The sequence below is a fragment of the Pyrgilauda ruficollis genome, unplaced genomic scaffold (assembly GCF_017590135.1).
Source record: "Pyrgilauda ruficollis isolate IOZ18807 unplaced genomic scaffold, ASM1759013v1 scaffold6, whole genome shotgun sequence".
NCBI classification, from domain to species: domain Eukaryota; kingdom Metazoa; phylum Chordata; class Aves; order Passeriformes; family Passeridae; genus Pyrgilauda; species Pyrgilauda ruficollis.
In genome coordinates, this window is record NW_024527710.1 from 14,689,954 (window position 1) to 14,706,036 (window position 16,083).

Genomic DNA, 16,083 nt, shown 5'->3' on the forward strand with positions numbered 1-16,083 from the left:
AAGGCCTCTGCACTGGCACCCACACAGAGGACAAGGCTGCTGGCACCCAATCTCTGAGCTGTCCCACTCAAGAGTTCAGCATGAAGGGGTACCTAAAACCTAAGACCTGAGATTGCAGTCCCCGCAGGCTGATAGAAACCTGCTCCAAACAAACATCCCCAACGACCTGGAAGCTCCTGACAGCCACACTGCTGGGCTGGGTCTGCACACTCCTGCCTGATGGCCCCAGAAAGGCTCCATCGGCTGCACTCACACAACCACCTGCCCACAGACAGCTTGGCAACACCCCTGAGCCAGGTTTAATACAACACTGTACCACCCAGAATCCCCACAGTTCTTCATTACGTTTTTCAAACCTTTGAGGGAATTCTGTCTAATCAACAAAAAAATGACAGCGAATTGAAGACTGCATTCTAGCCAGCATTGAGTTAGACACCCTAAAATAAATCACCAACACCCCCAACTTGCCAGCACTGTGGGAACCAGCATATAATAAGATCCACAAAAAATAGGTTAGACATGAGGGACATTGTTCATTGTTGCTGTGTTAGTGAATCACAGCAAAATCAGGTCACGCTGCCCATGAGAGGAAGGCTACAGACAGGCTTTCACACTGAGCCTGCTGTGGTCAATAATTAACCATAGCAAAAAGCTATATAGTCAACATTTTCTATACAGTCAATTTTATTTGTCTGCTCTCATTTCTCAGGAATCAACTTGTTTCTGTAAATGAAGTTACAAGACCAGAATAGTTAATTAAGAACAGAAAGCAGAAGTTTTCAGAAAACACAGGTGCTAACTTTACAAGCAATTTAAGACTTAAAGGCTAAAGTTTGACAAAATAACTGACCATGTAATGTTCTGCATGTGAAGGGATACGTCTGTAAATTTTAACACATTTCCATCTTTCACAAGCTGAATTCTAGCTTACAGTACCTCACAAATGCTTTCCACCTTCAATATTGCCACACTGTAGAAAAAATATATTTCTGTTTTTGAAGACAGGGTTGTTTGTGCATGGACATTAACAAGTACAAAAAAATTCAGCAGATAATTTTATAATATTTTCTCTTAACTACAACAGAAAGTGCAACACTAGAAAGGCATGTCCTGCCTACTTAAAATGTCTTATACCTTTACAAAGCTAACTCTGACTGTACACATTACATCCTAGAACACACAAGTAAGTTTGAAAGTGTCCTGGCAGAAGTATGGAAAGCACGCTTACAATTTCTGTAAGCAAAAAGACACAATAGCAAACACCAGTGAAAAGTGATTAAACCTGGAAACAAACAAATTCATGTCTGAATGTCTGAATCTTCTCTACTAGCTGAAAACAAAATCCCATGACATTTGTTGATTTTGCAACTTTATTTGCATTTAAAGACTGGCTGCTAAGCTTCTCATCTGAAGAACCACCACAATCAATCAGGAGTTTCTAGCTCTGTTAGAATTAGTCTATGGGATCCAACGGATTTAAATTGCAGATTGATCCAGATTGACTTTTGTAGGAAGAGGTCCTGCTTCTTCATGTTCCTCAGTCTTGCATCTAACCACAACAAGTGCAGAGGGTGGGTATCTGTTGAGTTTTTGCTCATTCATGTATTCCAAATCTCCATAGATGCTCAGCTTCTGAAACATTTAAACAAGGTACTTTAAGACAAAGACTCTCCATAGTGTGAATAACATGAATTTCATTATGCAGCTGCATTACAGGTTCTGTGCTGCAGCCCTGCAACACAAGGCCTTCTGTAACATCTGAAATTCAGGGCTGGAACTAGACTTGCATCCAGAAGAAATGTATGAAATCTGCCAGAACAAGGGTGGATACAGCATTTGTGTAACAGCTCCTTTGGTGTGCAATCACTGAGTCAGGACTCTCTGGGCACTGGGGGAGTGCCTGTTCTCCTCCATGAGACTCTGCACTCATACATATCACCAGTAACTGTGCTGTCACTCTGTTCTCACTACTGATCCTCCTGCATTAAACCTAAACTGGGTCCTCCCTACACCCCCCTTGGAATAGCTTCACTCCCAGAGAAAAGAGACTCAGCCTCCATTTGTTCAGAGCACCCTGAAGGTTGTTGAGAGTACAGCACTACAAACCAAAAGATGTCGTGTCTGAATAAGGCTCAGAGCTCCTGTGAGCCACAGGAATGAGCAAGAATGCTCAGCTATGAAACCATCATTTAAATAAACAAAATTGGTTTGCCATCCACAGCCACAAAATAAGAAAATCCTCCTTAACTGAACCTCCCCCAAATATTTCTTAGTCTCTGGACAGCTGTAACAGAAAAGCAACATAATGAATAAATTCCAAGTACTTTTGCTCTGAAATGCAGTACCTCAGATGGAACATACTGCTCTACAGCTGTAGCTACAGTTGCACAACAAATCCAGAGCAGCACCAGCACTGACAGGACGAGCGTAGTGGTTAAAATCCAACTGGAATTTCTGAAATGACAAGAATGTTTATAGATTTCATAGACTGAATACAAAACAATGGACTTCTAAAAAGTTTGGCTCATTTCTGACTGCCTTTTCTGCCAATTCATTAGTCTCTGGCCCTTCCAGCTACATAGCCCACTGCAGACTCCTGGGTACTTTAATGCCTGCTTGATATCAAAAAGACTTGCAGGATTCTCTTATGGGGCCCTAAGAATCCTCCTGTTTACAGATTTAAAACCAGATTTTTCTGTTATGCATTGGCAGGACAACTCACTGATCCTTCATGTGTGAACTTTTAAGGAGAAAGTAAAAAGCTTTAATAAATACATACTGAATATTTTGAGCCTGGAAACAAGACATAGCAGTGTGCTACACAACACAATCCCAAAACAAAATGCCTTGCCCTAAAACACATTCAGAGCTAATGAACAGGCAAAACACAGTATTGATTAAACAGTTCCCAGAACACACTCAAAAAACAGTGCAGGAAATTATCAATATGTTGTTCACTTGAAATGGAAAGGAAAAATCAAAGCTGGCAGGACAGCACGCAGAAAACACAGGGCCAGCACAGCAAAGCAGCACTAATGGTCAGATACAAAACTGTGACGCTGTGCATCCTGATCCTACAGACTTTGAGACTTCCCAAGAGGGCTGCACACTCAGAGGAAAGGCCTTTACCCTCCCCAGTGGCACAGCCAGCTCAGGACATACGTACATGGAGAGACACTTGAAGAAGCCGTCGCTGGCTCGCTCCTCGAAGAGCCCCCGGAAGGTCTGCGAGCTCCCCGGGCGTCCGTCTGCTGAGGCACAACAGCACAAAGAGAGGGCACGAGAGCAAGGCAAGGGAGAACCCACACCCCACACACTTGGTCTGTACAGACAGCATAAAAGGAAGCTTTTAAAACAGCCCCAGCTTGCAGGCTCCCATTTCCAGCAGAGCTCGGTTTCTACCGCACTTTGCCACTGTGCGCTCTGCACAGTAAATAATTATATTGCAGCTTTCTAAAAATTTGCTTCCACACGCCACCTGCAACGTCATTTTTTGAATTTGTATGACAGGGAACATTTGCATTTACTCATTTACTCTTCCAAAGCACAAAAAACAACTTACAGGCTGTTTTACTCAGCGACAAGGATGCTTTTGTATCTCCAGTTTCCTGATCAAGCTGTGGAACATACTGCACTTCTGGCTTTGACTAAAACAAAATAAGGAGTTAGGAGATCCTGCTAGAAAGCTTTCACTGGTTTTGATAATTTTGATAATTTACATTTTCAAAACTAATACAGAAATTAACCTTAAGACGTGCTCCGTTCTTTTAAGTTTGAATTTTAAAATGGCCCTAAAGGCAGTGAAATACTAGGAAAAACAAAACACTTTAGATGGTGCTCTAGAGTCTTTTCTCTGGCTGGAAGAGGCAGAGTTGAAGTCAGCAGCAACACCTTAATCTCAATGAAAAAAGGAAGCACCTGGAATATGACAATTTTGCCATCATCTGCTTGAAGGTAGAAAGTCCACGAGGATGTGATGAAGCTCTGAGCTGAGTCCATCATGTCACTCCAGAATGACCTCACCAGTGTCAGAGGAAAGAGGAGATGAATTCGTGGCATCAGGGACATTAACTGCAAGCACAACATTAACATTTTTTTACATTTGTTTTTACATGAAAAGGACAGAAGTTACATTCTTGCTCACCCCTCACCTCAAGTCTAGATTTCAGTTCTTAGGAAGATTTATTTCCCATTTGAAGAAATTTTAAAAAGAAAAGACACACACTGAACAGAAACAAGTAGGTGGTATTTGAAAAACATGTCACCTACTTACTTGCTCTTGCCTTAACTCAGCAAATGGCAACTGGTTCTGGCATCCAAGATGGCAAGCATATTGTTCATCAGATTGGGAGTATGCTTCAGTACAGGCTGCAAGGGAGAAGTTCCCCAAATGAGATGATAAATTCTGCATTTTAGTTAAGAAAACATTCTCAGTATAAGTTGGATCAGAAACAAAGCAGCAGTTGACAATTCCTTTTTGCAGGGGAAGATATGGCAATCCCAGGGTAGCATTTGCTCTGAGGTCTAATGACAGAATCAGAGCTTCAACAGAGCAGGGAGCTGAAATCTGGCTGCAATCAGAGCAAATGATCACCAGTGTTACCCTGGCTGAGCTCAGGGATGCAAGCTCTCATTGATCCTCCCACCACCACTATCACATAAAACATCAGAGAACAGAGATAGAATCCTAAACAGAACAGGGACCATCAGTCCATTAAATCCCTTTGAGGTAACAGCAGAAGCCATGGTATCACAGGAAAATCAAAGGAGCATTTCCTGCTAATACAGAAACTGCACTGCAAGTATTATGGAATAATTTCTTATGGAAAATGAAGCTAACTCTTTGTTTTAGAGAGAGCTTCTATTAATTGCTCACTAGAGATCATAAAGACCAAGAAATCTAAATTATTTGGAGAAAATAATTTAGTTTATTCTGCCCATGGAGAAATCAGGCAGATGACACACAGTCACAGCTATCCTGCACTATTCTAAAGCTTAGGTGGACAGTGTTTCAGTAACACCTGAACTAAAGAATCCAACCAAGAGGACAGGAGCTCTCCCAGTTTCCCAGAGGAACAAATGGACCATCATAAGGACTAAGAAGCTGGCAAGGAAGCATGGCAGCAGCAGCTAAACCTTCGAGTGTTCATCTCATGGCACCTGAGCAGCCATTCCATGCTAGAACTGCCACCGAGTCAGTGTCTGCAGGAAGCACCAGAGACAGAACTGAGCAGAGCAGCCAAGATGGATCTGCCAAGCACAGAACACTCAGGGCACCCACCAGCAGATTACAGAACATAAGCCAGCAAAGACAACAGCCCCAGAAAGAAGAGTTAAACCAGAAATAAGCAACTGTTCCATTACCCTACATGTGCTCTATTGCTGCATTATCCTGCTTTATGGCACTCTGTCGTGTGTGGTTTGACAGCTACACTGACAGGCTGGATCACAGCTCCAGTGTGACAGACTGGAGCATTAGCCCATTTCTGGAGTATTTACTGCACTTTTGTAACACATCAGCATCTCTGCATGCCAGGCTTTCTGCTTCCCTACCTGAGCTGGCCACAAGCTCTCTTGCTTTCAGGAGCTACTGAGAGAACAAAAGCCTCCCCTGAGTGCTGGTCTGGTGCTTCATTGTATTGGTAGTACAGGTGGAAAGTTCCTGCCTTTCCTTTCTGAATAAAGCTTGAATCAGCTTCCTCAGTATTATTGGAACAAAGCTCTATACAATTCCAAACCCACTATTAATTTGCCTGTATCACACATTATTCCTGGAGGGACATAAAGGTCCTTGGGGACATGGTTTAGTGGTGGGCTTGGCAGTGCTGGGGAATGGTTGGACTTGATGATCTTAAAGGTCATCTCCAACTTCAATGATTCTGTATTTCATCTTCGCTGCTACATCTTTGCTCTAACACAGATAGCCTGAGAGAATTAGTAACCAGTGCTTAAAGGCCTATTCCAAACAGAGCTGTACCTCATTCCCAAGGGGTTAGCTGCAGGAAAAGCTTAGTCTGTAGGCCAGACCACAGGTTACAAGGCACAGTGAGATCTGTGCTCTTGCTCCACTGAACAATTCACTTCTATACATAAATTTGTCAGGAATGGCAAACAGGACTGATTGTCTCAGGGAATTATTAAAAGACAAACAAATTCATTTGGCTGAATTTCCCCTCAGGCATTTTGTGTTTTCTATAACAAACTGTTTATAGTAAAATGCCCTATTTCGAATTCATTTACAGACACTGATGATACTTGAGAAATTCATGAAAACATCAGCACTGAGGAGAAACTCACGGACAACAACCTTCCCCTAAGACTTTTTTTTACATATCCTGCATACAGACTTTAAGAAGCTGTTAAACAAACCCAAAACAACTGAAAGAATGCCACCAACTCGACAGCACCCTTTCAGACCCTGTGTGCTCAGGGGATGGATGCTGCAGGGCTCACCAGAGTCACACTCCTGTTTGGTGCGGTTCAAATCGGCGCCGTCGTCCACGAACTGGCAGATGGAGAAGAGCCGGCAGCCGCGCTGGCAGGCGTACAGCTCCTCTTCCTGGGGAGGCACAAGGACAGGCTTGCCAACCTCCAGCCCACAACAAATTGTCAGAAAACAAACTTTTTTGTTGTTGTTTGGTTGGGTGTTTTTGTCCTACTTCTGTCAGCCCAGCCTGGTGTGAAATGGAGGAGCCCGAGCCAAGCAGCACCAACGAGCCCCGGGTTTATTTGCAAACCTGGAGCAGCAAATGGTGCTCTGTAATTCCAGACCCACAACTCACTGGCAAAATGAGTGTTTGAAATTAAGACAGTGCTGTAAAAGATTTATTGATGTTTAACCCTATGAAGAGTAGGAAATCTCCATTCTCAGAACTTAAATGGTAAAACCCAGCAGGAAAGGACCAAAATCCTCTGATTTTGACAGTGGAACACAATGTGTCTAAACAGATTAATGATTCTAATCAGAGCTACAACAGAACTATCAGAAAAAGAGATTATTTTCTGATATCCTATACAGCATCCTGGTTATCTGCCTACTGCCAGCTCTACAAACACAAATGTTTATTTATTGTATTGAACTGAAGGGCAAAAGTGCTTCCCCACTGCCATCCATTAAAATTAGGCAAATACAGAAATCCTACACCTAGTATTTCTTCTGTCCACAGCTCCAGGGGAACGGATGTGAATTAAAGCCCCTGTGACAGGAGTGTCCCAGTGACCACACCCTGCCACTGACCCATGAATCAGACCTTCAAAGCCAGCAGCCACTCAAACTGCACAGGTGCAGAACGGGCTCTGAATTAATTTAACAACAACCAAACACACCACACCTCTTGTATAACCTGCTGTAAATGACCTGGCCATTGTAACTAGACCATGAGCTCATCTGCTTTAAAGGCACAAGAGTAGAAAATTATTAATAGAAACTAAAACTCGAATCTAACACTGACAAGGTGGGTGATGCTGGAGGAGAAAACGTTTTGTAATTTGATATCCAGATAAATAAGCTGCACAGATATATTTCCTTCACAGTCTCAGTGAAGTTTGTCTTATTTTCCACTCAACTAAAACAAATTTCTTTCAATTCCACCAGTTTCGTGACAAACAGAACACTGTATGTCAAAGATGTGACTGTATTAGTGAACAGCTCCAACAACACATGACAAAAGTCTTATTCAAAAAGTAAAGTAACAAAATTCAAAAGTGCAATACACCAAAACAAGCTGTGTAAATTTACTCCTATTCCACACAACTCCCTGTTACTTTTCAGCTACAAAATCCAACTGAATTCCACGGGGAAGCAGACAAAGCCCTGTTACCTGATCCTGGCACTGCTCCTGCTGCCTTCCTGTGAAATGCCAAACACGGGGTAAGAGCTCCACCTGCTACACAGCTGCAGCTCATAATGAAGTTTATTGCCAACAAAGAACAAGGAATTATGAGATTTGTGATCTCAGATTTTCCAAATTTAAACCCGTAGTTCAAAGGCGTGCAAGCATGAACCAACAGCAAATGCAGGGGGATGAAATTAAATTCCTATCAGACACAACTAAAGTATTTTATCATGAGATAAAAAGTTGCCATGAAGGCTCTGACAAGCTACTTGTTTGTCATCACTTATGCTTCACCCTTCAACATCCCAGTGCCACACAGGCGCCCTGACCCAGGATCTCTGCCCTGCCACGACCACAGCACTGTTTCAGTGCCCAAAATATGGAGCAGCCCGAGCCAAATTACAGCTGCCTTTTTGGGAACAGGAGGAAAAAAAAAGAGCAGCCAAACGCCCAAAACCCACAAAAGCCCCAGCACTGACAAAGCTGTACTTTGACAACAGCGCTTCCCTGGCAAGCGGCAGCCCACCCATCATTTAGATAACGAAGTATCTGTCTCTAGAGGAGAGAGGGAGCTGCAGGGGGACAGGGGCAAAGGAAGGGCCGTGCCAGCCCCGGGGCAGGCGGAGGGAAGCGGCGCAGGTGCGGGGAAGGGCCCGCCCGTACCTTGGGGTAGGTGTGCAGGGGGTAGGTCAGCTGGCAGGCGCGGTGACACGATGCCGTGTTGCCCAGCACGGAGTCGAAAGCCTCGGAGGAGGCGGCGGGGAGCTGTCCCGAGGCGGCTCCCGCCTGGATCACCAGGAACAGTGGCAGGAGCAAGAGGAGGACGGCGAGGCCGCCCCGCCGCACCGCCATCTTCGCTCCTCCGCCCCGGCACCGGCCGGCAGCCTCTCGCGAGATGTGCCCCTCACGGAGCTTGCTGGGAGATGTAGTCCGCGCCGCGGGGCATCCCCGCCCATTCCATAGAGCCTCGCCCCCAGCGGAAACTACCGTGCGGAAAGGGCGAGGCAGCGGCATCATCTCCCGCGCGTGGCCTGCTGGGAAATGTAGTCCGCATCGCGGGATACCCCCAGCCCTCCCATAGGGCCTCGCCCCTGGAGGGAACTACCGGGCGGAAATGGCGGGGCCGCATTGGCGGCTTCCGTGAGGGAAGGCGGCAGGGCGAACATGGATCGGTTCGTGGTGCGCTGCGCCCGCGGCCCGCAGAGCCCCCGCCGGGCCGCACCCGGGCCCCGCGTCTGCCGGCAAGTCACCATCGAGTCCCTCAAGGCAGGTCACCGGTGGGAGGGAGCGGGGGCACGGCCCGGCCCGGCCTCCCGCGGCAGCGGCAGCGGCACGGGCGGTGTGAGAACAGCGGTTCTGCACGGAAATCTTTGCAGCGCCGCGCTGGGATCCGAGCAGGGAGGTGGCTGTACAGGGCTCTGCTGCCTTGGAAGGGGTTCCGTGGGTTGTTACGGCGTGGTGCAGGGTCAGGCTGGGCACAGGATTCCAGGACAGCCCCGTGACACCGCCAGCCTCAGTGTTTCCAGCTGGCTCTCATCCCTTTCCAGCAAGGAAAACCCTTCCGTTCATTTCATGGATGTCGTGCCTGAGACCTGCACGGGAGCTGAACCCCTCTTGCTCACCTGCTTGTAGAAACACAGCAAAACATCCGCTGCACCAAAAGTTCACCGAGTGTGGCAAAAATCAAAAGAATGGTGCATAAAGCACCGCAGTTCCCTGACCACTGCTGGATAAGATGCCGCACATCCAAAACATGAGACTTGCACTGTTTGCAGTCTGTTCTGTCAAGGTCTGTGGTAAAACCAGTGAAAAACACTGGAACTGTGCAGTGTATTCGGGTTTGCATTCGTGTTCCCTAATGCTCTGTTTCTCACCTTGTTTTACTTCTGTAGTCAATCTGAGCTGGATTCTCAGGATAATCAGCCACCCTCTTAATCCCTTTTCCTGTTTAGAAACGTTTATACAATGGATTCCTTTAATTCAGAACACTTCTAGGAGTTTGCTGTTACGTGCCCAGAGTTTGGCAGACCGGGGTGAAACCTCTCACTTTGTTTGCTGGTTACTTCAGTCTTGATTTGCAGGAGTTTTCTAATTCCAAGCAAGTACCCATCACATATCCTGTGCCATGATCAATAATTCATGTATTGATAACAGCCCCATTAGCTGAGATAAAGGTGGTGTCCTTACTTCTCGTAACAATATTCCTCTTTCATAAGGAGCTTTTCTCTTTCCCAGAGAGTTGTGGTTGTGGAAGACATAAAACGATGGAAGTCTATACTTGAGCTTCCTGGGCAACCAAAAGAGAACCTGATGGAAGCTTTGGAGGAGCTGAAGAAGAAGATACCTTCCAAGGAAGTGTTGCTTTCCACTAAAATAGGTACATCTGGTCTATCTAAACTGTGAATATTAGGCTGTCTTGTCTGCTTGGCTTGTGAGTGCACTAGAGATTAGTCTGGAAGCTCTTTAAGAAATGAGGAAATTGCTGCCAATGAAATATTGTTGATACCAAGCCTGCAGTTTGCACAGCTTGTACTGAAAAAGTCATCTGTCCTCTGATTCCTCCCAGGAATACTGCATCACCCCTTTTGTGGTCAGAATTTTGAAGAGCTCTCTGTGGTAACTCTGTGGTTTACTCCTTCTCCTGCTGTCAGTGCTCATTTATCTGATTTGGCTGAATCCCCTGAAGGTGTGAGAAAAATCTCAGAGTGGCCCAGAACTGCTTCCTGCATCCTCACGCTGAGGAATCCCCAGCAGATGGGCAGCTCCATGCAAATGGCACAGCCCTGTGCCTGCCTCTTCTCCACAGGACTTGGGGGAGGGATAACGGTGACCACATGGTCCCTGCCTTTCCCGAACAGGGAGAGCATCCCAGCCTTTGTTTGCCATCGGAGCAGCCGGATCTCTGTTCACAGAGCCCTAGAAAAGGAGCTGCAATTCCCCCCTTCTGATCTGTCATTGCATTTGCAATGTTCAGCTTATTCAGGCTTTTCCCGGGGTTGTTTCCCAATGCCTGCCTGAATAGCGCCGGCCTGAAGAGGCACTGAAGCCTAACAGTGACATCTCCTGGCCGACAGCGCTCCTGGCCAGGGAAAAACACCCCTCTGGAAGCTGGAGGATCCCTTTTGTCTCCTCGCAGGGGAAAGCCTCTTCTGCACTGCCAGGCCCTCTGGATGGGAAGGATTCTGCTTGGAGTCACTGTGGTGTGGTGTTCCCATGTTTAAATGCTACAGCCATCACCAGCAACATCTGCTTCCCTAAATTCACAGAATTCTCAGGATCACTGGGTTGGAAGAGACCTGTAAGATCACTGAGTCCAACCCAGCCCCAACACCTCCACTAAACCCTGGCACCCAGTGCCACATCCAGGCTTTGTTAAACACACCCAGGGATGGTGACTGCACCACCTCCCCAGGCAGCCATTCCAGAACTTTATCACCCTTTCTGGAAAAAAACTTCTTCCTAATATCCAGCCTATATTTCCCTTGATGCAAAACAGGTTCCCAGCTAAAAAACAGTACTTTTTGTAGGCCAAGCTTAAAAACCTTCACCAGAGCCAGGATCAGTGTAAACAACTAGCATAGTCTGTGTTAAATAAGTGTGGCTCCACACCTGGGTGACTTGGGAAGGTGATTTTCACAATTCCTTGCTAATTTCTCAAGCTGCATGCTTAGATCCTGTCATTTTCTGTTTATGTTTGTGTCAGTGCTTTGGTGGTTTTGCTGAGAGTGCCGAGTTGAGGTGTGTGGCTGCTGTAGCACTGTGATTTACTGGTGCCAGCTGTATTTGTGCCCAGCTGCCAGTCCCACAGGAGCTGTTCCTGTCCCCAGGTCACACGGTGAACGGGATGCGCAAACACCCTGACCCAGAGGTGTCCAGCCTGGCCAGGGACATCTACAGGGAGTGGAGAACCTTCATCAGGGAGCACTCCAACCGGCCCTCCATCGAGGTCAGGAGCGACCCCAAGACCGAGGCCTTCAGGAAGAACGCTCGGAAGCTGCTCTGTGAAGCCCTGGAATTGGAGGTACAGTTCACAGCCACTCGTCTGTGGCTCCAAAAATTCCTTCTTGTGGGAACAAGTTAAACCTTTTCCAGCCAATCTGGTCCTGCCTGCCGAGTGGGGACAAGACCAGGTGATGTGTTCCTATTTTTAGGGATTCACAGCACATCCCTATTTATAAGTGACTTCATTTGCAAGGTAGATAATGGTTTTTGGTTGTTAACCAAGGGAACCTGCTAATTGTGAGTGAGGTGTATTTGTTGTCATTTCCATGACCTGTCAACAGATTACTTGTGTGGTCACTGCAGTTGGGCTGTACAAGGAGGAAATTAATAGAAGATGAAGTTTTTCCTACTAAACAGCTATGAAAGCAACAGTGGGACTTTTTGGCTGTTTCCTAATTAAATATTTGTAAATTAAAATCTATGGCAAAAACAGAGAGGCAAGGTTGACAGTATATACAGTGGTGATAAATACCAGATCCCTCAGGTATGTTTAACTAAATGAACAAGGCTCTGCTGTAAGGCTTAATAACTAGTTTGCTTGGTCTATGAAATGCCATAATAATTATAATTTTCAACTTATTCATTAATTATCCTTTGAATGATAAGTGAAGTGATAAACATTTCAAGAGTTTGAAAGCTGTGTGTTTGCTAGCTGTGAGAACAACCTCTCCAGCTTCCAGTCTGGGGCAGCATAGAAGGATGGTGCACTGTAGGAATGCCTACAGGAGGTGGGAGCTCACCTTTGGTGAGTCAAGCTTAGTCCTTAGAAAGCACAGCTATGCATGGTGATTATAGTGGCAGTAAAGTCTAAATCTGTGGAACATAAAGAGGGTAAAGCAGAATTGCTTCTGAACAGGACTCACCTGAAAACACCTGCAGCCACCACATGTGCAAGCAGAGGTCACAGCAGTTGAACTGCTTATAAAGGCAGGGGAGCCACAGCTGCTGCACTGACACCTGAGAGGCTGACAAGAGACAAGGGGAGGTGGGACTGAGTGGATCCAAGGGGCTTTTTAGTGATGGGTAGCAAAACTTGTGTGGGGAAGGAGCTGCAGAATACCACTTAGCTCACTGGAATCTCCTGCATGCAATGCATGGAAGATTTCCCATCACAAAAGGCAGGAGTGAAATTAAAACCATTTCTTGAAGGGTGGGGGATTTCTTCCTAAACTGTGCTGAATTACAGGTTTTGGCACATGTTGAAGCAGTAACAACATAATTAACATTTAGCAAATCCCTTTCTGCGTTCTTAATTACACCTCCTTCTACAGACAGAGATCCCACATTTCCCTTTATAGCAGCAGGCAGAGTTGCCAAGTATTTGGCATGTCTTAGAGTTGCTGTTGGAATCAAGTTTAAAATAGTATCCAAGGTACCTTATATCAGCCAGATCAAAAGTGAGCTTCATGGAGACACTACAGCATAGCTTATAATTGCAGTGAGCTTGATACCCAAAGCTTGTCACAGATTAGTTTCCTGTTGTGATGGCAAAGTACTGCCACCCAGCTGGAGGTGGGGATATGTTCCCTGCCACTGACCACGCTGCCTTGTCCCTTAATTGCTGGGGTGGAATTAAATTGCTCTTCCTGTTACACTTGTGATGGGAAGCAGATTTCCTTGAATCTAAGCTGATTAATGAAGAAACACTGAAAGGCACCAAACTCCAATTTCAATCAGCTGGCCTCCTTATTAAATGTAAAGATCTAATTTTATACTTTGCTGTTTTCAGATTGATCACCCACTGGCTGAAAATATTGAGCGCGAAGCTTTTCATCTCTGTTCCCGCCTCATTAGCGCTCCGTACCGCCGGGCCGTGCGAGCCCTTGTCTTCTCATTAAAGCACAAACCCGAGACCCGAGCGGGAGTCAAGGATGGCACACTCCCTGTCCCTGCCTTTGTACAGAGCCATAAAAAGTGAGGGGTTGTGCTCGATCCCGAGGGAGAACTTCCTGTGCCTGCATCTCCGTGGAGCTGGGAGCCCTTCCTGCGCGGGGAGGGCTGACTTGGGTGACTCCCTGGCACCACTGATGGAATGGGTGCTGTAAATCTGACCTGCTGGAAATCCATGTGGGCTTGTTGCAAGGAAAGCTTCTTCTCCTCTTCTGTGTATTTTCCATCCTTGCTGACTCACCTGTTTGTCTCTTGTGCCCGTTTGTTGTAGCTCAGTTTAGCTCCATCCCTGATGTGGAACTTCAGGTGCATTCAGCTGAATAACCCTTTTAAAGGAGCAGCTCTGTGCTCTGCTGGCTGGAAATACTGGTAATTATGGGTAATTGGTCCATGGGAGGGGATTCCTGGGGGATAATTGCAAACTCTAGTTAGCCCTAAATCAGCCACGTCTGCTGCAGCTGGGCCCGGCCTGTGGCAAGAGCTGTTTTGCCAAGGTGATTTCCCTTTGCTGCATTCCAGAGCTGGATGCAAAATGGATTTCAGTAACTTCTGTCCTCTCAGTCATTCTGTGATTTGGGGCATTTTCTAAAGCCCCAGGGTAAAGGTGCTGTTTAATGCCTCTGCTGTTCAAGGAGCAGCTCGTTCAGCCTTCCAGACCTCACTCATGGTGTAAACATGGTGCTTGTTTTTACTGTAATGTGAAAAAAAACTTGTAATGAATTACCTAAATAAAACTAAATACTCCTTTTAAAGGCTTTTTTTCTCTAAAGGAACATGGTTCAGAATGATTGCGTGAACAAATCTAAGCAACAAACTATTGTTTAAATTCTTTCTAGTTATTGAAAATTGGAATTCTTGCCTCTATATTTGCTCTGATTTCTTTTGTGCCACAAGTGTCTTGTTCTCTTTAAGCTGTTACTAAGGCTGTTCTAGGCATGGTGTTCATATCTTCACCTAAAAAATTACTGACTGTCACTGCTTGGAGCTGCTAGATACTTTTTTCATCTGTAGACCCTTAGCAGAAACACCCAAAATTTACTTGAGGTGTTGAACTCCAAAAATTTAATTAGATAATTGCAGGTTCTATTAAGAATTAAGAATATTAAGAATCTTAAACCCTGTTTTGTTTGCTTGGGCCATTGCAAGACCAGTTTTGCCTGTGCATATTGAAGGTGTCCTCAAACAGCTGAACACAGAGGTTTCATTTGTAGGAAGTTAAAGTCAGGTGTGCTGGAGGCAGAAACTGGCAGATCTGTGTGTGGTGATGGTGTGGGTAATATTCAGTAACATATAACAATTGTTGACAAGGCTGTACCAAAAAAAGGGAAAACCCTCAATTTCTTACAAGCAATCAGCTCCATTTCCCACTTAAATAGCTTCAAACTGCACAGCTGTAATTGAATTTGTGTATCCTGGACCATCAGGAGGGGTTCAGGATCAGTGAGTGACACAGCTTTTGCATCAGAGCTGCAACACCAAGACCTGCAGTTATTTATTTTCAGCTTCCTCTTCCTGGTGCCAGGCTGTGTTTTCTCTATTTGGGTAATGTGACAACTAAAATTCCTGAAAATGAGGAACTTCTGGTCTAATGAGAGCCAGGCCAAAGAAGTTTCCTACACAGGTCAGATACAGTCTGGCTGTGCCAAATATTTTTCATTTAGAAAGTAACTTCATGGATGCAGAGTTGCTGCACACAAGTAGAAAGTTCTCCTATACATTTCCTCTATTTAATGGTTGATGTTTTTACCCAACTTGTTTCAAAGGAACCCAAGTGTAAAGCTCTGGGTCCAGTTCCTTTATCTTGGTGTTAGAGCTGGCAGTAACATTTGGGCTGAGGATTCACACACTCAGCTTTGCAGTAAACTGGAGGAACCGGAAAAGAGTCTGGAGAGTTGGGCTCAAGACCCACAACAAGAGGAATTCAGGGAACCAGGGAAGATTTTAAGGACAAAAACAGAAAGGAAGGTGGAGAAAGAAAACAAAAACAGAGATGGGAAAGCAACAGGCCAAAAAGGGTTTCATTTTCCCAGAGGGTGATGCTGAATGTGACAACAGGATACTTGATACCTGGCACTAATGAAGTTTCTAATTAGTCTATAAGAACCAGATTCCCTCCATGGGGCAGCCTCACCTGCACCCTGTGTTTATTTATGCCTTGGGTTAGCTGCTGAATCAGTTTGCTGCTCCTTGGCTCTTCCTTCCCTCCCATGGGTGATGCAGCCCAGTCTTCCTGCTGGGGAAACCCCTCTAGATCAAAAAGGGAGGATGAAAGGGCTGAGCAGTGGCTCCCTTGTGCTTGGTTTCTCTGGCATGGAGACTGAAATCCGTTTTAACAAGGGAAATGCTAAATGAGAGA

At 45.6% G+C, this 16,083-nt stretch overlaps 2 protein-coding genes across 5 annotated transcripts; one reads left to right on the top strand and one right to left on the bottom strand.

Moving 5' to 3' along the window:
* Positions 1-666: 666 nt before the first annotated feature.
* TMEM59 (transmembrane protein 59) lies at positions 667-8,724 on the bottom strand. Of its 4 annotated transcripts, none has more exons than XM_041483269.1 (8): positions 8,499-8,724; positions 6,454-6,559; positions 4,274-4,368; positions 3,919-4,071; positions 3,563-3,647; positions 3,167-3,248; positions 2,346-2,454; positions 667-1,632 (listed from the first exon to the last, which is right to left on the bottom strand). In XM_041483269.1, the coding sequence occupies exons 1-8, from the start codon at positions 8,685-8,687 to the stop codon at positions 1,477-1,479; spliced, it is 975 nt and encodes a 324-aa protein (XP_041339203.1). In that variant the 5' UTR covers positions 8,688-8,724; the 3' UTR covers positions 667-1,476. The 4 variants fall into 4 exon arrangements, with proteins under 4 accessions (XP_041339203.1, XP_041339202.1, XP_041339201.1 ...); XM_041483268.1 differs by having other exon boundaries at positions 3,167-3,251; XM_041483267.1 differs by having other exon boundaries at positions 6,454-6,589.
* Positions 8,725-8,877: 153 nt separating this feature from the next.
* TCEANC2 (transcription elongation factor A N-terminal and central domain containing 2) lies at positions 8,878-14,471 on the top strand. The gene is made up of 4 exons (XM_041483550.1): positions 8,878-9,101; positions 10,071-10,212; positions 11,663-11,856; positions 13,567-14,471. The coding sequence occupies exons 1-4, from the start codon at positions 9,000-9,002 to the stop codon at positions 13,753-13,755; spliced, it is 627 nt and encodes a 208-aa protein (XP_041339484.1). The 5' UTR covers positions 8,878-8,999; the 3' UTR covers positions 13,756-14,471.
* Positions 14,472-16,083: the final 1,612 nt, after the last annotated feature.